Source organism: Leptopilina heterotoma, unplaced genomic scaffold (genome assembly GCF_015476425.1).
Source record: "Leptopilina heterotoma isolate Lh14 unplaced genomic scaffold, ASM1547642v1 Lhet_275, whole genome shotgun sequence".
Taxonomy (NCBI): Eukaryota; Metazoa; Arthropoda; class Insecta; order Hymenoptera; family Figitidae; genus Leptopilina; species Leptopilina heterotoma.
In genome coordinates this window covers 588,300-613,819 of record NW_025110983.1, presented here as the reverse complement: position 1 = coordinate 613,819, position 25,520 = coordinate 588,300, and the positions used below count along the sequence as shown (strand labels likewise).

The 25,520-nt window shown below is 22.5% G+C and overlaps 1 protein-coding gene across 4 annotated transcripts in view; it reads left to right on the top strand.

Moving 5' to 3' along the window:
- LOC122503970 overlaps nucleotides 1-25,520 on the top strand; it is a 144,233-nt gene that overhangs the window by 107,741 nt on the left and 10,972 nt on the right. The window contains exons 5-12 of one of the 4 annotated variants that reach the window (XM_043614776.1): nucleotides 4,065-4,120; nucleotides 4,346-4,503; nucleotides 5,615-5,799; nucleotides 5,961-6,013; nucleotides 10,185-10,316; nucleotides 12,997-13,035; nucleotides 16,827-17,020; nucleotides 21,450-21,675. In XM_043614776.1, coding sequence (XP_043470711.1) covers nucleotides 4,065-4,120; nucleotides 4,346-4,503; nucleotides 5,615-5,799; nucleotides 5,961-6,013; nucleotides 10,185-10,316; nucleotides 12,997-13,035; nucleotides 16,827-17,020; nucleotides 21,450-21,675 — 1,043 coding nt within the window. Of the gene's footprint in view, nucleotides 1-4,064; nucleotides 4,121-4,345; nucleotides 4,504-5,614; nucleotides 5,800-5,960; nucleotides 6,014-10,184; nucleotides 10,317-12,996; nucleotides 13,036-16,826; nucleotides 17,021-21,449; nucleotides 21,676-23,919; nucleotides 24,146-25,520 lie in introns of all 4 variants that reach the window. The other 3 variants (XM_043614777.1, XM_043614775.1, XM_043614778.1) reach the window with 3 other exon arrangements.

Sequence of the window (25,520 nt, the reverse complement as noted above, 5' to 3'; positions counted from 1 at the left end):
AGACAAATTTATATTAAATTAGGTCAAATTAGGTCGATTTAGGTCAATTCTGGCCAAAAACTTAATAAAAATAAAAAAACTATAACATTCAATTCGATGTTTTATAAAATCGAACGATACCATACAATTAAGGTCAACGTAGTCAGTATATAAATTTAGGTCAATATATGTCAATTTAGATTCCTATTGGTCAATTTAGGTCAATTAGGCTGAATTTTTTTTTTAAATTATAAGACTTAACATACAATATGAAATATTAAAAAATTAAACTATAACTTAAAATTCAAGTAAATTTAGGTCAATTTCGACCATTTTCTACCAAGTTAGTCTCATTTAGGTCAAATTTGGTCAAAAATTGTCCAATAAAAAGAAAATGATCTATAAAGTACAATTTGAAGTCTTAAAAAGTCAATCAAGACGACAAAACTTAAAAGTCAAGTAAATTTTTGTTAATTTAGACCAAATTAGTCGAATTCAGGTCAAATTAGGTCAAAAATTGTCCAATAAAAAAGAAATAAACTATAAAGTTCAATTTGAATTCTTAAAAAGTGAATCAATACGACAAAACTTAAAAGACAAGTAAATTTAGGTCACTTTAGACCAAGTAAGTCTAATTTAGGTCAAATTAGGTGAAAAATTGTCTTAAAAAAAAGAAATAAACTATAAAGTCCAATTTGAATTTTTAAAAAGTGAAGCAATACGACAAAACTTAAAAGACAAGTAAATTTAGGTCACTTTAGACCAAGTAAGTCTAATTTAGGTCAAATTAGGTCAAAAATTGTCTTAAAAAAGAAAGTAAACTATAAAGTCTAATTTGAATTCTTAAGAGTGAATCAATACGTTAAAACTTAAAAGTCAAGTAAATTTTGGTCAATTTAGACCAAGTTAGTCTAATTTAGGTCAAAATAGACCAATTTAGGCCAACACTCAATAATAATGAAAAACTATAACATATAATTTGATATTTTATGTAATTCAACGATATCTAATAATTGAGTTCAATGTAGTAAATATATATGTAGGTCAATTTAGGTCATAATAGATAAATTTAGGTCAAAAACTCAATAACAACGAAAAAAGTATAAAATTTAATTTAATATTTTATAAAATCAAACGATACTTAAGAATTGAGGTAAATATTATCAATACATCAATTGAGGTCAATTTAGATCAACATAGACCAAATAATATCAACAACTCAATAATAATAAGAAACTAGGTATAACATACAATTTGATGTTTTTTAAAATTGAACGATACCTAATAATTGAGTTCAGTTTAGTCAATATACATCAATTTAGGTCAAAAATAGATCAATTTTGGTCAACAATTCAATAATAATGGAAAATGTATAAAAACAAAATTTGATGTTTTATAAAATCAACCGATACATAAAAATGGAGGTCAATGTAATTAATACATCAATTGAGCCTCCGGATAGTATAACCACAGATAAAATTCTGACGCCCATTGAATTAGCATGGCGTTTAGAATTTTATGTGTGCTTATACTTTCCGGAGGCTCAATTTAGGTCATTTTAGGTCAATGTTGAGCAATTTAGGTTAATTTTTGACAATGATATTAATGTTTATCAGTTTAGGTCAATATCTTAATAAAAATGAAAAAGCCTATAGCACTCAATTTAGTAATATATAAAATTATATTATACCTTACAATTAAGGTCAATTTAGGTCCAAAATAGATCAATTTAGGTCAACAACTCAATGAGAATGAAAAAACTAAAACATATAATTTGATATTTTATAAAATCGAACGATACCTAATAATTGAGTTTAATGTAGTCAATATATATATTTAGGTCAATATAGACAAATTTAGGTCAACACATCAATGAGAATGAAGAAACTATAACATACATTTTAATATTTTATGAAATCAAACGATACCTAATAATTGAGGCCAGTGTAGTCAATATAAAAGAATTTAGGTCAATTTAGGTCAAAAGTAGTTCAATTTAGGTCAACAACTCCATTATGTTGGAAAAACTGTAACATACAATTTAATATTTTATAAAATCAAAGGATGCTTTACAATTGAGGTTTGTGTTGTCAATATAAATCAATTTAGGTCATTTTAAGTCAATTTAGGTCAAATTAGGTCAAATTAGGTCAAAATTTTTCCAATAAAGAAGAAAATAACTATGAAAATATAATTTTTCTTTAAAGTCATAGGATTAGTAAAAATTTAGGTAAATTTAAGAAATTTTTTTTAATTACACATTTTTTGGTAATAATATTATTGAAATATTTCTTTTTCTTCATTTTTCTTGGGTGCGAATTGACATAAATGGAAGTAGGGCCTTGTTCCAGTTAATAATACAAATACAATAGAGTGAAAAGAGAATGATTAAAATTACAGATGATTTAGAAAAATAGAGCGCCATTGCATTGAATAAAGAGAGGAATTTAATTCAGCATCAAGTTCTCAATGGGACTTGATAATTAATATAATATGTTTGGACACACAATTATTCAAATATTATTCAAGCACAATATGTGTGTGTGTGTGTTTTTAAAAAAAAACATTGTATATCCTGTTACGAGTTATTTTCTTTCTCTCTTTCTCCTTCTCTCTTTTTCTCTCTTTCTCTCCCTCGATAATGTATTAACATACAATGATACCTTGTGTACAATGCATAATGAGTCGAGAATATATTTAATAATAAAAACAGGAGCAGAAAAATTCCTTTTATAAAATCTTGAGCAAGCACTGATTAATAATAATAAATCATGTTTAGATATAGATTTTTACAATTTAATTTTCATTTTTGAATTTCAATTAAGTTAAATGTAGTTTCATTTCTTTTTCATTTTTTAAAAAAATAAAAAAATTTTTAAATGATTTTTTTTAAAAATTAAAATTTTTTTAAATAATTTTTTTGTGGTCAATAAAAAAATTTTCTTCTGTAAAAGCTGAATGTATTTTTTTTTTTTTTTTTTGCTTTTAGAGACATTTCTCACAATCGGTATTCAATTTTATTTATTTTCCTTTGTGTCTTAATGATACTTTCAATTTCAAGGCAAATTAAAACGTTGTAGGTCAAAATTTGAGTAAAAGTAAATTTTTTTTTTTTAATTAAAAATAGAGAAATGAAAATGTAGAAACATAATAAAATAACGTAGGTAAAAAAAGTGAAAATTAAATAAATACAATAAAATATAACCACAGGTCAAAATTAGGTCCCTTTAGGTCAAAATTTTAATAGTAAAAAATTTGTTGCAAATTAATAAAGAAATGAAAAGATGAAAAATAGTAAGATAATTAAAATATAAAGAATAGTAAAAAAGAAGAATATACAAAAATAAAAAAAATTAAAATTAGGTCGACTTAGGTCAAAATTATATCATTTTTGGGCCAGAATTTTAGTAAAACCGTTTTTTTTTAATAAATGAAGAAAAGAAAATGTAGAATTACTTATTTTTTCAAATAAGTAAAGAAATAAAAATATTCAATAATTAATGCAACTAAATTAAATATAAAAAATAATAAAAACAAAATAACTTAAAATTAGGTCGTTTTAGATCATAATTTTAGTAAAAGAAAATTTTTTTTCAAATGAATAAAGAACATAAAATAGGAGAAAATAATAAAATAAATTTAATTATAATAAAAAATAGAAATATTTAAAAATAAAATTAATTTAATGTTTGAATTCGGTCGTTTTAGGTCCAAATTTTAATTGAAATGACTTTTTTTTAAATGAATAAAGAATTTAAAATATAAAAAAATAATAAAATGATTGAAAAAAAATAATAATTAAAAATACAAATATACAACAATAAAATTTATTTAAGGTTTAAATTAGGTCGTTTTAGGTCAATATTTTGAATAAATTTTTTTTTCTAATTAATAAAATAATTAATATATTAAAAAATAATAAAATAATGAGTAAATATGTAAAAATATAAATATTATTTCAAACAATCTTTATATAGAAAAATAGAGAATTGAAAATTATTATTTAAAAATTTTTGTTCTTGAAATAATAGAAAATTATTTAAAAAATTTAAAAATTAACCAAAAAATACTAATTTTTATTACAGGAAAGAGAAAAGGACAGCATTATTAATTCGAGAGCTCAAACTGAGAGTCACTACAGGTGAGTATTTTTTCTTTTATTAATTTATTTATTGGAAATTATTTCTATTTTATTTTATTTTTTTACTTTAGAATAATATTTTATTTATATTTGTTTATAAATAATATTTTATTGATATTTATTTATTTTTATTTATAAATAATATTTTTTTATATTTGTTTAACGTCATTTAAAATATTTTCCAAATTTTTTTATTTGTAAAAAAAATATAATTTTTTTTTTAAGAAGAGCACCATCAGAATCGCCAAGAACTGTTAAAACTACAGCCTCGACTGCAGCGCCAGTTCCAGCGCCATTTTCGAAAAACTATTACAATGATCCCGATCAAAGTTATCCATTCTATACAATTTATGATGATGATGTCTCTATTTATAAAGATGACGGTAAGTTTTTGCAAAAATATAACATTTTTATTATAAAATCATTTTTGTTTAGGAAAAAATAATTTTTTTAAATTTTATTTTGCTAAAAAACATTTTTTGAAAAAAAATTTTTTTTTTAATTTTATTTTACTTTAAAAAATCATTTTTTGAAAAAATTTCATTATATTTATAATTTTATAATTTAAATAACATAAATATGTTATACATCGAGAATAAAATAAAGAATAAAAAATATAACAATGTGAAACTAGGCGTAAAATGATATTTGTATTTTCTTTTCTTTTTTAATTTTGATGAATAAAAGAATCATTTTTTTGCCACTTTGATGAATGATGAAATTTAGTTTGAATTCTGTTGCGCTTGATGTAAAAAGATAAATAGTGAAATATCACGCAATTAGAAAACAAAAAAGGAATAACTCTTGCTTAATTGTTATTTAACCAGAAATATATTATACAAAAAAAAATTAGAAAAAAATAGTAAATACTGAACATCCAACCAGAAAATTGAATGTCATTTAAAGTGTAAATCAATAAATTTCTGATCTCACTTACGTCACTTATTCAAAAATAAAAACAATTTTATATTTAAAAAATTATTATGTTTTTTTTATTAATTTAAAAATTAAAATTAAAAAAAAAATTAAAATTTTCAGTATTTTAAGTTATAAAAATTATATTTCGATATAAAAATACTAAAAAAAATTTTTTTTTTAATTCAAAAGAATATTTTCATTTTCATTTTCATTTTCATTTTCATTTTCATTTTCATTTTCATTTTCATTTTCATTTTCATTTTCATTTTCATTTTCATTTTCATTTTCATTTTCATTTTCATTTTCATTTTCATTTTCATTTTCATTTTCATTTTCATTTTCATTTTCATTTTCATTTTCATTTTCATTTTCATTTTCATTTTCATTTTCATTTTCATTTTCATTTTCATTTTCATTTTTAATTTTATTTTTATTAATAAATAATAAATAATTAGTAACAGTTTTAATAATAGTTTTTAATAATAGTTTTTAATAAAAGTTTTTAAAAATAGTTTTTAAAAATATTTTTTTAAAATATAATTTTTGTCTTAAAATATTGTTTTTTATTTTCTGAAGATTACAACCAATACACAGTGAACCATACACTACCGGTTCAACATCAAAGCGTGAGAATAAGTGACGTGTCATCGAACTCAAAGCAGTATCATCAAAAGCCGAAGAAGGTTACTGTAAACGATGCTGACAAGTACAACCTGAATCAAGACGTCACAGTTCAGGATTACGACATTTACGACAATCAGGTGCGCGCACCATAATCGACTACATTTACAAGCAACTACAATAATAAAAAATGCAGACAATTTTTTTCCCTTAAAAAAAAAAAAAAAAAAAAAACTATTTCATTTACTTATTTATATATTTTTCTACCTATTATATAATGCAAATAATATTTTTCTTTTAGGCTCAACTAAATAAGAATAAATTCCGTCTCACCGACACTCAACAATCAATTAGGTAAGTTTACAAAAATATTTTTTTTTCCTTTTTCATAAAAAACGAACACTTTTTTTTCGAACAGTTAAATATTTGTTTTTGAATTAAACTATTTTAATAAAATAGTTTAAAATACAATTTTAATTTCATAATTAGTTTGAATCAGTTTTAAACATTTTTCACCTATTAAAACAAGTTTAAACTAATTTAATAAATTTTTAAACTCTTAAAACAAGTTTGAACTAATTTAATACATTTTTAAACTCTTCAAATAAGTTTGAACCATTTTAATACATTTTTAACCATTTAAAATAAGTTTGAACTAATTTGATACATTTTTAAATGTTAAAACTTGTTTTTAACTATTTTTAAAAAATTTTAACATAAAAAACAAGTTTAATATGGTTTGAAACAATTCTAAATTATAACTTTAAAATAGAACAAGTTTGACATTATTTTAACCTGTTATAACAAGTTTAAACTAGTTTGACACATTTTCCAATCTGTTTGTATTACTATTATTCATTTTTAAGTTTCTAAGACGATAAAACAAGTTTGAACTAGTTTGTTATATTTTTAATCTGTTGGAACAGGATTGAACTAGTTTGTTGTTTGAACTAGTTTGTTCTGAAGATATTTCAAATAGTTTTCTTTAACTTATTCTAAACTTGTTTAAATGCGTTTTGAACATGTTCTGAATATGTTGCAAATAATTTTGAACTTGTTCTGAACTTGTTTTTTTAAAGTAATTTTAAACTTAGCCTGAACTTGTTTTGAACAGTTTTTTATCTATTTTAAACTTGTTCAGTACTATTTTGAACTTTCTCTGAACTTGTTTCAAAAATTTTTTTAACATTTTCTTAAATGAAACTTACTTTAAATTGAACTTGGTTTTTTTATAAAAATGTTATACTTGATCTAAACTTGTTTAAAACAGTTTTGAACTGGTTTTTATATTCTCAATATGTTTTAAAATTTTTCACAGAAGTATTTTGAACTTGTTCTGAACATATTTCAAATAGTTTTTTTTTAATTATAAGTTTAAACTTTTTTTAAAAGGGTTTTAAAAATTGAAACTTAATTTAAACAGTTTTTAACTAGTCACGAACTTGTTTTTTTTAACTTAGCCTGAACAACTTGTTTTGAACAGTTTTGAACATATTTGAAACTTGTTCAGAATTATTTTGAACTTTCTTTGAACTGGTTTCAATAAAATTTTAAACATTTTCTTAACTTGTTTTAAATAGTTTTCAACCTATTATAACAAGTTCAAACTATTTTGATGCCCTTATAATCTGTTAAAATAAAATTAAACTAGTTTTTTACATTTTTATTCTGTCGTAACAGGTTTTTTATAGCAAGTTAGTGTAAACTAGTTTAGAAACAATTGGGAACCTGTTCTAAACTTGTTTAGAACTGTTTTGAACTTGTTCTGAACTTGTTTCAAATAGTTTTGAATCAACCTGTTCTAAACCTTTAGAACTATTTTGAGCCTGTTCTGAACTTGTTTTGAACCTGTTTAAACTTGTTCAGAAATATTTTGAATCTGTTCTGAACATATTTCAAATACATTGCTTTAATTTATTCTAAATTTGTTTAAATAACTTTTGAACTTGTTCCAAACTTGTTTCAAAAAAGTTTGGAACCTGTTCTAAACTTTTTAGAACTATTTTGAGCCCGTTTTGAACTTGTTTTGAATAGTTTTGAACCTGTTCTGAACTTGTTTCGAATAGTTTTGAACGTGGTTTAAACTTGTTTAGATCTTGTTCAGAACTATTTTGAACATGTACTGAACTTGTTTCTAATAGTTTTAAACCTATTTTTAACTTGTTCAGAACTGTTTGAAACATGTTCTGAACTTGTTTCAAAAAGTTTTGAACCTGTTTCAAAATTTGTTCAAACCTATTTTTAACTTTGCTTTGAACTTTATTTCAAACAAGTTTGAAACTATTTCGAATTAGTCTTAATTCGTCCAAAACAAGGGTGGACTTGTTTTGAACTAGTTTTATTCAGTTGTGATATATTTTAATAGTTCCAAAACAAGTTTAAAACAGTTTTAAATTTATTTTTAAACTTTTAAGTAAAACAAGTTTTAAACTGTTTCAAACTGTTTTTATTTGGTTTCAACTTTCAAATATGTTATAAACAATTTCAAACTAGTACGAAACTATTTTGAATTTGAATTTATAATGAAGCAGTTTTATACAGTTGCAAAATTTTTAACATGTTTTGAATAAGTTTAAAATTGTTTTAATATGTTTTGAACAAGTTTAAATTGTTTTAACATGTTTTAAACAAGTTTAAAATTGTTTTAAATTAGTTTCGACAAGTTTAAAACTGTTGTGAACAAGTTTTATAGTGTTTAAACTGTTATAAACAAGTTTGAAAGCATATTAAAGTTTTTTTAAAAACTTTCAAAATTAATTTTAAATATTTAGTGTTTAATTATTTTAGTAATAATTTTTAATTAAAAATTATTTTTCCATTATTTTTTCAATTATTTAATTTTAAAAACTGTTTAAAAATATTTTTTTTTCGAAAGACCTTTTTAATTCTTTATCATAGAAATTTAAGAACATACGTTTGCAAATAATAATGATAATAATAATAATAATAATAATAATAATAATAATAATAATAATGAAATTACAATTTATCGTAAAAATTGCTAAATTTAATTACAACTATAAGTGAATAATAATTGACACTTTCTCATCATTTGACCAAAGAATTTCAAAGCGTAAATATACAAAGTGAAATAAAGTAATATTTTAATTGTCAGTCAAATGTCTAATTTTAGCTTCTTCCTTCTTCTTCTTCTTTTTCATCTTTTTCTTCTTCATAATCTCTTGAAATATGTAATTAGATTTGAATTTGCAATCGTTTGCCTCTATATTTGTCGAGACTCTTAAGCAAACGATAATGAAAAAGAACTTTCGCAATTTTTCCCAGTCTATAATGATGATTCTTTCTCATCTCCAACTCATTTTCCATATAATATTTTCTTTAATTTTTTTTTTTTTATTTTCTTTCCTCAATATAATTTTTTTCATGTAATATCCAATGTAATGAAATTAATATAATTGCTTGTTTTATATTTAAATTTCTATAATATATAAAAAATTTTTACAGAGTTATAAATAAATATTATATTTAATTCTATAATTATATTTATAATTATTAATTCGACAATTATATGTATAATTATTAATTACTTATTATATTAATTTATAATTATATTTTATATATTTAATATTTATAAATATTATAAATTTATTTTTATATATAATATATAATATTTAAATTTATAACACTGCGAAATTTTGTTCTTTTTTTCTAAATGCAATGAAGATGAGCATAAGAAGAAAAAAAAGAGAAAAGAAGAAAAAAAATTAAATATATAAGAAGCGTCAATTTATTGCTAATTAATCTTGACGTTTCACATCAAGATGAGCGTGTAGGTACTTGTAACAAGCGTTTACGTAAAAGACCGCAATGTCATTATTCATTCAGTCATTGATAAAAATAGTTGAGGTTATGTTGTTTTAACCTTTCATATCCCCCCTCACTCTTCCCCTCATCACCCCTTCTCACTCATTCTTCAACAATCATATATCCAATATGAAATAATAAGAATCATAAATTAAATTCAAATTCCCATATCAAAAATTAATCCACTTGGCAAATTTTCTTCCTTCATTAATGTCAAGAAATAAAATTTATTTTTTTTCAAATTTTCACAACCAATCAATATATGCATATTATTTACATAATCATACTGTGTAATCATGTTTACATAATTTTCATAATCAAAATAAAATTTCAAAAAAAAATAAATAAACCAATTTATTCGATTAATTGATATTTAAAATTAATCGACATTTCGATTTATTGATGTTCAAAATTAAACGATATTTCGATCCATCGATAGCCTAATTATACTAGAGATTTCGATTAATCGATTATGTTTATCCATATTATCAAAAATAGTCGATAGAATCGATACCTGTCGATAGTATCGATACCTTTATTTTGATAGTATCGATATCTATCGATAGTATCGATATCTATCGATAGTATCGATATCTATCGATAGTATTGAAACCTTTATTTCAATTATTATTATTAATAATTTATTATTATTTTTATTATTGTTATTATTATTTATAAATTTTATTTTATTTTTTTCAAGGACCAACATTTTAAGCCATCCAGTTGTTCATGTGACAACACCAAATTCAATTGTTGATTCGTATATTTCCCTAACAACAACAACACAACCAACACCAACGACTGTTCGTCAATATTCTATAAGTGCTCCCAGGTATGTTTAAAAAAATGCATAAAAATTATATATTCAAATAAAACGAAATTTGATTTTGAAAAGTTATTGACAAAAAAAATTTTTCTTTATTTTTTTAAAATAATTTTTACTGTTTTAGAGAAAAATTACTAAAACTTAAATTTTATTAAATACAAAAATTATAAAAAAATTGTTTTCACTTGAAAATAATAATAATAAAAAATAATAATTATTATTATTATTATTACTATTATTTTAATGTGATATAATAATCAGTTAATTGAATTTGTAATATTTTATAATAATAATTAATTATTTAAATTTTTCTTTTTTTTTAAAATCAATTTCGTTTTGTTTTTGTGAATTATTTCTTATTCTCTCTTGGTTTAGAATGTATTGTCATTGGATGGCAGCAACTGTTAAAATGCAAATGGCGTCCTACGAACAGCTGATCTAAAAATTATAATTTGTTTAAAATTTTAAGTTCAAATTATGTTTGCAATTATCGCAATGTTGATCATAAAAAGAATACAAAATTGAATTTCGTTAAAGTGTTTTAATTATCTACTTTTTGCAATTGAACAGTTACTGTGCCAAATGTTTATTATTTTCTTCTTCACTTTCTTCTATTTTAACAACATGTGAAATTTAACAAATTTTAACAAAATTGTTTGTTAATTTAACCATATTATATGGTTAACAAATTATTTTAACAAATCTTCACATACTTTATTTTAGTGTCTGTATAATTTCTTTATTCACTGTCACGGTTAACAATTTTTTTTTTGATCATTTTTTATCTTTCCTTTGTCTTATTTCTTTGTTTCATTGACTTATTTCTTGTCTACGATTTTTAATTTTTATGACTCGCATTTTTTAATTTCTTCGACTTATTTTTTTTTTGTCTCATTTTTAATTCCTACTTTGATTTATTTTCTGTCTCGGTATTTTTAGTTTTTTTGACTCATTTTTTTTCTCGATTTTTTTTTCTTATCTTAATTTTTTCTTTAACTTATTTTTTACATTTTGTTTTTAATTTCTTCGGTCATTTTTTAATTTCATTTTTATTATTTTCGCCTTGAATTTTTCAATGTTATTTCTTTTAGTTTCTTCGACTCAATTTTTTGTTTCACTTCTATTATTTTCGAACTTATTTCTAATATTATCATAAATTTTTTTGCTCTATTGAATTATTCCCCTTACTTTTTTTAAAGCACATTTATATTTTGACTTCGGTTTTTTATTTTATTTTTGAATTTTTATCTCAATTAAATTCTTCTTTTTGTTGTTGAATTTTTTTGTCTTTTCAAAAAAAAAATTGTTTTTACTATATTTTATTTTAAATATCAAATTCATTGTTTTAGTCATTTTTTCCCTTCTTTTATTTTATCTATAAATTTTGTGAATAATTTTTTTTGCTTTTCTTCTTCGTTTTTATATTTTCCTTCTTTTTTCCTTCACTATTTTCTTTTATTTTGAATTCTTTGTCTTATTTTATTTCTTTTTTTTCAAAATATTTGTGTCTTTATTTTTTTTCTTTCTTCTTGAATTCCCCCCCCTATATTTTGGTATATTTTTTATTTTTAATTATAATAAAATTGTAATTAAAAAATTTTTATTTTTAATTATTTATTTATTTTATTTTATTATATTTATTTATTAATTATTATTTTATATTATTTTATTTTTTATTATTATTAAAATTTTGTATTATTTATAATTAATTTTATTATTATTTATTTATTTAAAATTAAATTTTATTATTATGTTTATGATTATTGTTATGTTTATTTATTTTTCTTTTGTAAAAATAAAAAAAAATATTTTTTCAAAAGAATAAATTGGTGAAATTTTTAAACAAATAAAAAACAAATACTCTACTTTCTTTCTCTTTTAAAATGTATGTATTGCAGGATAAAAAAAATTGATGATAAATACGAAAATTTATTATTTGCTTTTATTAACCTTGATACACGTTTAATTGAGAAATGAGGAAAGCCATGCAATGTTGTGACGCGATTAAGATTTCTATATGTATACGCGAGACGCGATACGCTTGCTAATAAATTATTAGTCGTGCATCATCAATGATCGTGACATTAGATTTTTTTTTACTATTCTATTAAACTATTACTGTCATCATTTTTAACACTTGTTTTTAATACACTGTTTATTAATTTCTATTTTTGGTTCTGGCAACTAGAAATTTTTTTAGGGTACCTAATATTTTAGCAACTAGAAAAATTTTTTTTTAAGGGTAACTAATATTTTGACAAAGGCCTAATTCTCTCTCTCTCTCTCTCTCTCTCTCTCTCTCTCTCTCTCTCTCTCTCTCTCTCTCTCTCTCTCTCTCTCTCTCTCTCTCTCTCTCTCTCTCTCTCTCTCTCTCTCTCTCTCTCTCTCTCTCTTTCTATTATTCTAGTTTTCTTTTTTCTTTTTCTTTTTCCTCTTAGTATTTATTTACAGACGGAATTTTTTACTTTTCTTCCTTTCTTTCTTTCATTCGTTCTTCCTTTTGTTCTTTCACTTTCGCAAATATTTGTTCGCGACACTAATAATTTTCTCTTCTTCTGCTTGCTTTCTTTTCGGCCTAATACGACTATTAAATATTAAAGCACACTGTCTCGATTTTATTGAAAAAAAAAAAAAAATGTCGGGTGTAGAGTCGCGTCGTTTAACGAACATTGATTTATTTTTACAGCCGGGGTCGACCACAAGTTAACCGTGGTACCGCACCACCGTAAGTATCTTACATTGTTCTCCTAATCACTCTCACACAATAATTTCTAGATTAGATAATATGAATTCACCTCGAAACGACAAAAAAAACAAAAAAAAATTTATTTCATTCAAATTTGTAGGATTTTATTTTTTAGGATAGTTTTTAACATAAAGTACGTGCTAGAAACTAGTTTAAAAAGTACAAACTACTTTGAACTAGTTTCAAACATAAATAATTGTCTTCAAACCAATTCAAACAAGTTCAAAATTGTTCAAATCGACTTCTTTTTAATTGTTTTGATAAATTATTTATTATTCACTAGTTTTAAATAATTACTAACTGGTATGAACTAGTTTAAAACAATTCTTAACTATTATGAACTAGTTAAAAACCATTTAAACTGTTATAAACTAGTTGCAAACAGTTATAAACTGTTATGAACTAGTTTCAAATAGTTATAAACTGTTATGAACTAGTTTTAAACAGTTATAAACTGTTATGAATTAGTTTAAAACAGTTATGAACTAGTTTCAAATAGTTAAAAACTGTTATGAACTAGTTTCAAACGTTTATAAACTGTTATGAACTAGTTTCAAACAGTTTCAAACAGTTGTAAACAGGTATGAACTAGTTTTAAACAGTTGTAAACAGTTATGAACTAGTTTTAAACAGTTGTAAACAGTTATGAACTAGTTTTAAACAGTTATAAACTGTTATGAATTAGTTTAAAACAGTTATGAACTAGTTTCAAACAGTTGTAAACAGTTATGAACTAGTTTCAAACAGTTGTAAATTGTTATAAACTAGTTTCAAACAGTTATAAACTGTTATGAACTAGTTTCAAATAGTTATAAGCTATTATGAACTAGTTTCAAACAGTTATAAACTGTTATGAACTAGTTTCAAATAGTTATAAGCTGTAATGAACTAGTTTCTACCAGTTATGAACTAGTTTCTAACAGTTATAAGCTGTTATGAACTAGTTTCAAAGCGTGATAAACTGTTATGAACTAGTTTCAAATAGTTATAAGCTGTTATGAACTAGTTTTAATCAGTTGTGAACTAGTTTCTAACAGTTATAAACTGTTATAAACTAGTTTCAAACAGTTGTAAACTGTTATGAACTAGTTTCAAATAGTTATAAGCTGTTATGAACTAGTTTTAAACAGTTATGAACTAGTTTCTAACGATTATGAACTAGTTTCTAACAGTTATAAACTGTTATGAACTAGTTTCAAATAGTTTAAAACAATTTTAAACTGTTACGAACTAGTTAAAAACAATTATGAACTGTCATGAATGAGTTTCAAACAATTCTAAACTATTTAAAACTAGTTTCTAACAAGTATATTTTTTATGTAAACCATAAAATGATTTTTAAATAATTTTCAACTGTTATAAACAAGTTTGAAACAATTACTGACTGTTGTGAACTAGTTGTAAACAATTACAAGCTGTTATGAACTAGATTAAAACAATTACAAACCATTTAAAACTAGTTTCAAACAAGTATATTTTTCATTTAAACCATAAACTCATTTTAAAATAATTTTTGACTGTTATAAACAAGTTTGAAACAATTACTGACTGTTATAAACTAGTTTTAAACAATTAAAAACTGTTACGAACTAGTTTAAAACAATTACAAACAATTAAAAACTAATTTAAAACAATTACAAACAATTAAAAACTAGTTTCAAACAATTAAATTGTATTTTAAATTATTTTCAAACAATTTTGAACTCGGTTAAATTTGTTTTACGAACCATTTAATAAAAACTGTTAGAAACTAGTTAAAAACAATTTACTTACTGTTAAGAACAAATTTTCAATGATTAATGCTGCTATAAAGTAATTTGAAAAAATTCTAACTGCTAAAAACTAGTTTAAAGCAATTAAAAACTGTTATGAACTAGTTTCAAACAAGTAAATTGGATTTAAACTATAAACTATTTTAAATTAATTACTAACTGTTATAAACAAGTTTGAAACAATTACTGACTGTTTAAAACTAATTACAAACAAGTAAATTAGATCAACTCATGATTTTAATATGTTTCAAATAAGTTTGAAATTATTTGGAACTTGTTTCAAATAGTTCTGAACTTGTTTTTTAAAAGTAAAATTTTATACTTGTCCTGAACATGTTTCAAACAGATTTGAACTTGTTTTTATATTCTCATCATGTTTAAAAAAATTTTCAGAAGTATTTTGAATTTGTTCTTTTATTAAATTTTATGCTTGTTCTGAACTTGTTTCAAACAGTTTTGAACTTGTTTTTATATTCTGAACATGTTTAAAAATTTTTCAGTATTATTTTGAACTTGTTCAGAATATTTTTCAAATTGTTCTTTTAATTATAATTTTAAACTTGTTTCAAAAGGGTTTTAAAAATTTTAAACTAGTTTTTTAACTAGTTGATTTTAAACTAGTCCCGAACTTGTTTTTATTAATTTTATACTTGTTTCAAACAATTTTTGAACTTATTCTAAGCTTTTTTTGAACAGTTCTGAACTTGTTTTTAGATTCTGCACATGTTCCAAACAGTTCGAAACATATTTGAAAATTGTTCAGTACTATTTTGAACTTGTTCTGAACATATTTTAAATCTGTTTTCAACTTGTTCAGAACTTGTTTGACATTATTTTCAACTTTTTCTGAATTTTTTTTAAAAAGAATTTTGTACTTGTTCTGAACTTATTTTGAACTTGTTCTGAACTTATTTTAAACTTGTTCTGAACTTATTTTGAACTTGTTCTGAACTTATTTTAAACTTGTTCTGAACTTGTGCCGAACTTATTATGAACTTGTTTCAAACAGTTTCCAAACTTATTGCAAAAACACTTTCAACTGATTTTGAACTAATTTTAAAATAGTTTTGAACTAGTCAAAATCTTTATTTTTTAAATTTGATTATATCTTGTATAATTTACTTTTTTTTAAATTTATATAATAGTTGAAAGTTTATAATAAATTTAAGAGTATTTTTACCAATGACAGTGATTGGCTGTATTTTTTTTCAAAATTTTTTAAAAGATAACTTGAAATAAATTTTAAGTATATTTGACACAGCGATACAATAAATAGAAATATAATATTGAATTTACGTTGAATTCGATGTCATAAAAATCATCGGGAAAAATGTGACTGCATTGGGTTTGAAATGCGGTCACGATAATATCTTGCGATTTTATGGATTACGAAAGTTACGTCGTTCAAATAGAAATCGTATTTTAATCGATTGTAAACGAAGGGACGCAGTTGGTGATGGTGGAGAGGGGGCAAGGGGGGAGGGGGGGGTATGAAAAAAAGAGTCAATTTAACATTAATTGTGTCATTTTTACTTCCAATATTGTCTCGCAGTCAATTTAAAATGGCGAAAAAATATTTTTATTATCAACTATTAGATAATACGACTTGAATTGCGATCTAATATATCTAGTAACGAACTTTTTTTTCTTCAATATAAACTCCATTTCTCCTGAGGATTAATTTTTTATTTTAGAAAATTCTTTATTTTTAAAAATTATTATATAAATAAATATAATAAAAATAATAATAATAATAATAATAATAATAATTTTTTTAGAATCTGATAATGAGCAGATTTTCAACTTTTCTCGTAAAACAAAAACAAAAACAAAAAATGTCTCCAAAAAAAAAAATTATTTTACTTAGAGTTTTTATTATTTATTATTATTTTTCATAAAGGTCTGTGATATAAATAAATAATCAAGATTTTATTTTTTAGATTGAAAAACGTTAATTTTTAAAAAATCGTTTTATTTAAATAATAATTGTTTTTTTAGACGTTCGCGACCAACTTTAAAACCATCGACGGAAATTGTCTCCAAGGCCCAAGAATTTGTTGACATCTATAGACATCCAGCTGTAAGACCGGCGCCAATTTATCCCACACCACAAGTTGATAAACCAGCCGCCAGATGTCGTAAAGATGTTTGCTTAATACCAGATTGCTCGTGTGGTGGCGCTGACATTCCAGGTTTGTGAAACATTCCAAATATTATTTTCTAAAATTCTTAATTTATAATTTTTAATTTCCATTTTAGTTACGTATTTATTTTTAATTTTAGTTTTTTTTTTATTTTAGTTGTAATTATTTTTTATTTATTTTTTATTTTAGTTTTATTTTGTATTTTAGTTAAATTTATTTTATTTTATATTTTAGTTGTATTTTTTTAAAACATGTATTTTTTTATTTTAATTGTGTTTATTTTTGTATTAGTATTGAAGTTGTAATGTTAATTTCAAATTCAAAATTTCGCGCCAAAAAAAAAGAACGTTATGGCCGCTCCAAATCAGCTGATTCAATTCTCTCACCTCGCGAATTTATCGTCTCATAAAATATTTAAAAATAAAGATACAATATTTTCGCGAACATATATTATTTCTACTCAAGTGAATATTTTCCAAAGAATTAAAATTATAAACTCAAAATCATTTTCAAATCAATATTTTTAGATATTTTAATTTTCAAAATTAATTATTAATCCAAATTATTTATTATTGTGACAGAAACTCGAAATTTAGAAAAAGAAATTCTTTTTCAAGTCAAAAAAAAAAAAAATATTTTTACATTTTGGGGAAAAAAATCAGTTAATAAAATAATGAAACTACAAAAAAAATGGGTAGGGGGGGGGGAAGGGAGAAAAATACTTGTCGAGCATGGCTGATTAACGGAGACAAAGTGACGCAACATTGTTCGCGTTCCGAATGTTGATTTTGACGATCGATTTAAGCCAGTCAGCTGAAGACTTTCTCCGCACAGTTCTAAAACATTACATACTCATTACTTGCTACGTTTGAAAGTGAAACAGATACGTGTGTGTGCACCTTTAATAACTTGAACCTCTATATATCGTGTAGAAAAACATTCTTTCGCAATAATATATATAGTATAAAGTCAGTGCGCGGCCTTCGTTTCGCATAGGCACGTAATTGCTTGCGCATTAAACGTGCCCACATTGTCACCATAAAACAATAAGCAATGACCAAGGAAGAAATTCTTTCACAAGGAAGTAAAATTTCATTGTGAAAATTATTTTAATTTCCCCCCAGGGATCGTAATATTTATATTATATATATATACATAGTATTAAATATGGAAATTTTTCCACCTTATTCAGTCAAAAAATGTTTATTATTCAGTTATAGACTAAATGGAACTGTAAAAAAAAAAAAAAAAAAAAAAAAAAAAAAACGGACACTATCAAAACAAGTAAATTTTTATCTTTATATTCAGTCTAAAAAAGTGTATTATAAAGTCAAAATTGTAAGTTGAACTAAAATTTTTAAAAATAACGTTTTTAAATATAAAAAACAAAAAAAAAAAACAAAAAAACTAACGGACACTTTCAAAACGAGTTTTGCATTTTTTTTCAATCTAAAATAAAATCTTGATTATTTATTTATATCACAGATCTTTATGAAAAAAAGTTTCTTTGAAAAAAACTCTTAATTACAATAATTATTTTTTTTTTTTGGTTTTTTTTGTTCTATTTATAAAAATGATAAAAATATAAAAAAAATAAAATATAATAATTATAAAAATATAAAAAAACTCTAATCACAATAATTTTTTTTTGTTTTTTTTTGTTCTATTTATAAAAATTATAAAAATTTACTTGTTTTGATAATGTCCGTTAATTTTTTTTTTTTATTAATAGATTCTTTTTAAAAATTGCATTTCAATTAAGTTTATTAACTGTATAATACACTCAAAAGGCTGAATAAAACTAAAATTTAACTAAAATTTGAAAAATAACGCATTTACAATCAAAAAAGATTAAGGGACACTTTCAAAGAACGAGTTTTGCACTATTTTCAACTTGTCCGAACATGTTAGGGATAATTGTCAAGATTTAAAAAATTGTTTTTCTTGCTCCCCAAGTACTTGGTTATTAAACAAAAATGCAACTTGCTTTAGAACTTATTAGAGCAATAGGCTAAATAATTAGAAACAGTTAAAAACAAGTTAAAAACATACTTAAAAATTAGTTTGCGACTTTGTATTTAGTTTTGCGACTTTAAAAACAATTTCTACTATGTTTTAAAACAATTTAATATAGTAAAAAAATGGTTCTAACTTTGTTTTAAAAAGTTTTATGCAAAAAAAAATTACTATCAAAATTGTTTTCAACTAGTTTTAAATAGGTTTGAACTTGTTAGAATAGGTACGAAAACATGTTTAAACAACTTTTAACGAGTTTGGAACCGTTTAAAGCAGTTAAAAATAAAAAAATTTGTTTAAACTAGATTTGAATAAGTATTAATTGTTTAAAACATATTTGAAGTAGTTTTAAACACTTTAGAACAATTTTAAAGTAGTTAATCTGTTTTAAACTAGTTTAAAAACAACTGGTTTAAACTAGTTCAAATTAGTGTCAAACAAGTACTAATAGAGAAATAACTAGTTCCAAAGTTGTTTGAACTAGTTTCAAGAAGTTTAAACTAGTTTAAAAAACTGGTTTAAACTAGTTAACAAATAGTTTAAACTAGTTTAAAAACAACTGGTTTAAATTAGTTCAAACTAGTTTCAAACGAGTACTACTAGACAAATAACTAGTTTTAAAGTTGGGTGAACCAGTTTCAATAAGTTTCAATAAGTTTGAAATAGTTTAAAAAACTAGTTTTAAAAAACTGGTTCAAACAACTAGTTCAAACTAGTTTGAACTAGTTTTAAATATTTATAAACAATTTAAAATAGTTGAGAACTATTTTTAACTAGTTTCCAACAAGTATTAATAGGTTTAAATACCTTTTATTTATTTTTTTAAATGTTCATTAAATTCTTTAAAATGGTTTTAAAGTTGTTTGTACTTGTTTCAAGTAGGTTGAAACTATTTCAGATTAGTTCAAAACATGTTATAATTTTTATTCCATTTTAAACACATGAAATTTCTTTTAAAAAACCTGTTTTGAACTGGTTTTAAATATACTTATAAATAGTTTAAAGCAGTTAAGAAATGTTTTAAACTAGTTTCAAACAAGTGCTATTAGGTTAAAACTATTTTTAATGTAATTTGAACTAGTTTTAAGTGGGTTTTAACAGTTACGAACTAATTCCGAAAAAATACCTATTCAAAACTTGTTTAAACTGGTTTAAAAGTGTTTTAAATATTTAATAAACAGTTAAAAACTATTGAACCAGTTTTAAGTGGATTATAACAGTTATGTACTGTTTTATAACATGTTTAAACTAGTTTTGATTATTTAAAAGAGTGTTGACAATTTAGAAACAGTTAGAAGCTGTTAAAACAGTTTACAACATGTATCAACTTGTTTTCAACATGTTTCAATTAGCTAAGAACGGTTTTGAACTTGTTTCAAAGAAATATTTGATAACTACTTTCGAACTTGTTTAAATCGTTGCAAATTACTTTCGAACTTGTTTTAAATCGTTGGAAACTAGTTTCGAACTTGATTTAAATCATTTGAAACTGTTTTAAAACTAGTTTGAACTTGTTTCAAGTAGTTTTAACAGGTTTCAAACAGGTTTTAACTTAATTTAACAAGTTTTATGAAGATATACATATTTTTCAACAAATTCTAAGCAGTTGAAAACTATTTTAACATAGTTTAAAAAAATAAGTATTAACCGGATCAAAAGTTATTCAAACTAGTTTTAAGTGGATATTAATGGTTCAGAATTTGTTCACAACATGTTTAAACTCTTTGGAAACAGTTTAACTACAAAAATGTTTTTTCGATCTTATTTGGACTTGTTTTTAATCGTTTAAAATTAGTTTCGAATTTGTTTTAAATCGTTCAAAACTTATTTTAAATCGTTGCAAACTAGTTTTAAACTGGTTTAAAATCGTTGAAAACTAGTTTTGAACTTGTTTTTAATCATTCAAAACCAGTTTCGAACTTGTTTTAAATCTTTGAAAATTAGTTTGGAACTTGTTTAAATTAGTTACAAACCAGTTGCGAATTTGTTTGAAATCGTTAAAAACTTGATTTGAACTTGTTTTTTAATAGTTGACAACTAGTTTGTAACTTGTTTAAAATAATTAGAAATAAGTTTCGAACTTGTTATCAATCTTTGGAAACTAGTTTAATTTTTTTTTAAATTTTAGGAAATCTACAAACTAGTTTGGAACTTGTTTAAAATATTTAGAAACCAGTTGTGAATTTGTTTGAACTCGTTAGAAACTAGTTTCGAACTTGTTTAAAATAGTGCGAAATCAGTTTCGAACTTGTTTTAAATTCTTGGAAACTATTTTTGAGATGGTTGTAAATTTTTGGAACCAATAGTTTTAGAAATCAGTGACGAACTTGTTCTAAACTTGTTTCTGTTCGTTAAGTATTTTTTTTTTTTTGAAATGTTATAAATATTAAAAATTTAGATATTTAGTTAATAATTATTGAAAAATATCGATTACTTCTTTTTGTTTTCCCAAATATCTTAGATGGCATTGATGTGAATAAAACGCCACAAATTGTTCTTTTAACATTCGACGATGCTGTTAATGATTTAAATAAACAATTGTACGCGGATTTATTTGAAAAGGGGAGAAAAAATCCCAATGGTTGTCCAATATCGGCAACATTCTACGTTTCACATGAATGGACCGATTACAGTCAAGTACAAAATCTTTATGCCGACGGCCACGAGATGGCGTCTCACACTGTCTCGTAAGTTTCGCTATACATGTGTGTGTCTCTCTCACTCACTCACTCTCATCATAAAACGCTCAGGAAGCTTTTTTTGTGTCAGGGCTTTTTTCAACTCTAGATTTTTTTTTTGTTTTTCTTAAATTAATTATCAATGGTTAAGAGAACACAAAAAAAAAATTATAAAACAGTTTAAAAGAAAAAAAAAATTGATGAATAATTGCAATTTAAAAATCTGTTTAAAAAAAAAACAGTTTGAAAAATAGCAATTTAGAAAAATCTTGGTTTGAAAAATTACAATTTAGAATAATTCACAAAAATTGTAGTTTAGAAAACTTTCAACTCAAAAAAAAAAAAATTAAAAAAAATTTTTTTTTTAAATTGTGAAATAAAAAAAAATATAAATTAAAAAAAACTTCTTTTCATGTTGAATTAATTCAATTAAGGGAGAGAAGAAAAGAAACGAATAAAAAAAAAGAATAAGAACAAAGAAATTAAAATAAAAAGAAGAAAAGGAACTGTTTTGTGATTCCTTGAATGAGTTATTGCTTAACCATCGATGATAATAATCGCGATTCACGATGTTTTCATGGGTGCAAACACCGGATATCACGAGTCTCATCAACATATCGCCTAAGAAGATATTCTCGTCATTATAATTTTCTATCTCTTATAGGTACATACGGTTTTTCATTATCGCTCCGCATTCGGTTTTTTTTTTTTTTATTTTCTTCTTTATATTATTTTTATTCAAAAGAGAGAAATCAGTGGGGACAAAGGGGGTGAAGAGGGGGGATGGAAATATTCAAAGGAAACTGTGTCCTTGAGGAATAAACAAATAAATAACAATTATTTTCTCTAAAGATTGTAAAAAAAAAAAAAAAAAAAATACAGTTGAGTTCGCTTTCCTCAAGGTCGTCACGTTCCTTAGAAAGTTTTATCTTTTTATATATAAAATGTTTATGGCCTTTATTATAGAAAACAACAAAGCATTTTTTTTTAATCAATTAATTAATTAAATAAATAATTAATTTTTAATAAACAATGAAAATTAAAGTAACAAAAAATTAATAATATTAATACTATTATTACTATTTTTTGCAATAATATTTATTATTATTATTAATAATTATTTAAAAATATTTATTTATAAATTTTTATTTATTATTTATGTAATAATAAATAATAATTTATAAATAAATATTTATTACTAATAATGAATCAATATTCATTATAATTTTCTTTTCACAGGCATTTACAAAAAATTGTTATTATTATTAACTATTAATAATTATTTATAAAAAGTTATTATTTAGAGAAAGAAATTGTAATAATTATTATAAATAATCATTATTTATAACTGTTTATAATAATTTTATTATTAATAATTACTTTTATTTATTATTATTATTATTTATAATAATTTATAGTAATTAATAATTTTAATTATTTACAGTAATTGATATAATTATTTATTACAATTATTTTTGATAATTATTTATTAAAAAATTATGCTAATTATTATAAATAATCATTATTTATAACTGTTTATAATAATTTTATTTGTTATAATTTTATATAATGCAAATATTATTGTTGTAATTATACAAAAAACCATAATTTTGAAAACAAAATGCTTTTTTGTTCTCTATGATAGAAAAATGTATTTTTTTTTTTGCTGAAAAACTAATTTCGCATTACTAACAAGAAATTTTTTTTCTTTTTCTCTCCCATTCCTTTCTTTCTACTACATTGTCATACGTACAAAAATCATTTTTCACATTCAACTCGTTCACTTTAATAAATTTTTTCAAATCATCTTTTTGTTCAAAAAAAAATTAAATATACCAAAAAAAAATCCTAAACTTTCATACAAAAACAAATATTAAAATATTTATAATTGCAAAAAAAAAATTACCTAAATTTTTCGTTTTTAATTAAAAATATTTTCAATTGAAAAATTTGCAAAAAATATTTCTTTCTTTAATTTGAAAAAAAATTTTTTTTTTAAATTTGTTTATTCAATTTGGAAAAAATATAAAATTAACAAAAAAAATTTTTTGTTCAATTTGCAAAAATTGTAAAATTAAAACAATTTTTTTTTCTATTAAATTGCAAATTAAAATTAATACATAATTATTGAAATTTAAAAAAACAATGAAAAATACTGGATGAACGTTACGAAACAATGAATCCCGCCCTGTATCCTATATTCCTTTGGAAAACTGTAAAAAACAAAACAAAAAACAAAAAACAAAAAAATAGGAGACTACTTGCCAGAAGAGATACCGCAAATCGTGCTCCTGACCTTCGACGATTCCGTGAACGACCTTAACAAGGGTCTGTACGCGGATCTCTTTGAAAAGGGCAGAAAGAACCCCAATGGCTGTCCCATCTCGGCGACCTTCTACGTGTCCCACGAATGGACCGACTACAGCCAAGTTCAAAATTTATACGCCACCGGTCACGAGATTGCCTCCCACACGGTCTCGTAAGTACTAAACGAGCACCCCCTTTTATTTCTAAATTTTTTATTTTTTTTTTACTTTTTTAATATTTTTTGAACTATTTTTAACTATTTTCTACTATTACTAACTTTTTCTACACTTTTTTTTACCATTGTCTACTATTTCTTAATATTTTTTTCACTGTTTCTTACTATTTTCTACTATTTTTCACTATTTCTTACTGTTTATTACTATTTTTCACTATTTACAACTAATTTTTACTATTTTCTACTATTTCAAAGAATTTTTTATTTTTAACTGTTATTTTTTATTGTCCACAATTTTTTTTTACTATTTCCTACTATTTCTCATTAGTTTTTACTATTTTTTTTATTATTTTAAACTATTTATTACTATTTTTAATGGTTTTTACTATTTATAACTATTTCTTTACATTTTTTATAATATTTTTTACTATTTTTAACTATTTTTTACTGTTCTTTACAATTTTTTTTTACTCTTTTCAACTATTTCTAAACTTTTTTTTACTATTTTTTACTATTTCTTACTATTTTTTTACTATTTCTTACTGTACTTTACTATTTTGAACAATTTCTTAGCTTTTTTTTACTATTTTGTACTATTTCTAACAATTTGTTTCTGGTTCACATTATTTCCAACAAGAACTTACTTTTTTTTACTATTTTCTACTATTTTTAACTATTTTTTACTATTTCCAACTATATTATACTTTTTTTACTGTTTTCTACTATTTCTTACTATATATATTTTTTAATTTTCTATTTCTTACTATTTTTTTATTTTCCACTATTTCTTACTATTTTTAACTGTTTTTTCCTATTGTCCACTATTTTGTTTACTATTTCCTACTATTTATTATTAGTTTGTACTGTTTTTTTACTATTTTCAACTATTTATTACTATTTTAAATTTTTTTTACTATTTTCTACTATTTTTAACTATTTTTTACTGTTATCTACTGTTATTTACTATTTTTTACTATTCTCAACTATCTCTTACCTTTTTTTTACTATTTTCTATTATTTCTTACTATTTTTTACTGTATTTTACTATTTCTAAATATTTTTTACTATTTCCAACAATTTCTTATTACTATTTTCAACAACATGTTACTTTTTTTGTATTTTCTACTATTTCTTACTATTTTTTCTATTTTCTACTATTTCTTGTTATCTTTAACTATTTTTCACTATTTTTACAATTACTATATCTTATTATATTTTCTACTTTTCTTTTTAATATTCTTCTTTTATATCTTACATTATTATTTATTACTTTTTCAGTTTTTCTACAATTTTTTTTATTTTTAAAAATATTATTACTACATCTCGCTACTTTGTACTTTTTTTACAATTTCATACTATTTCTTACTGTTTC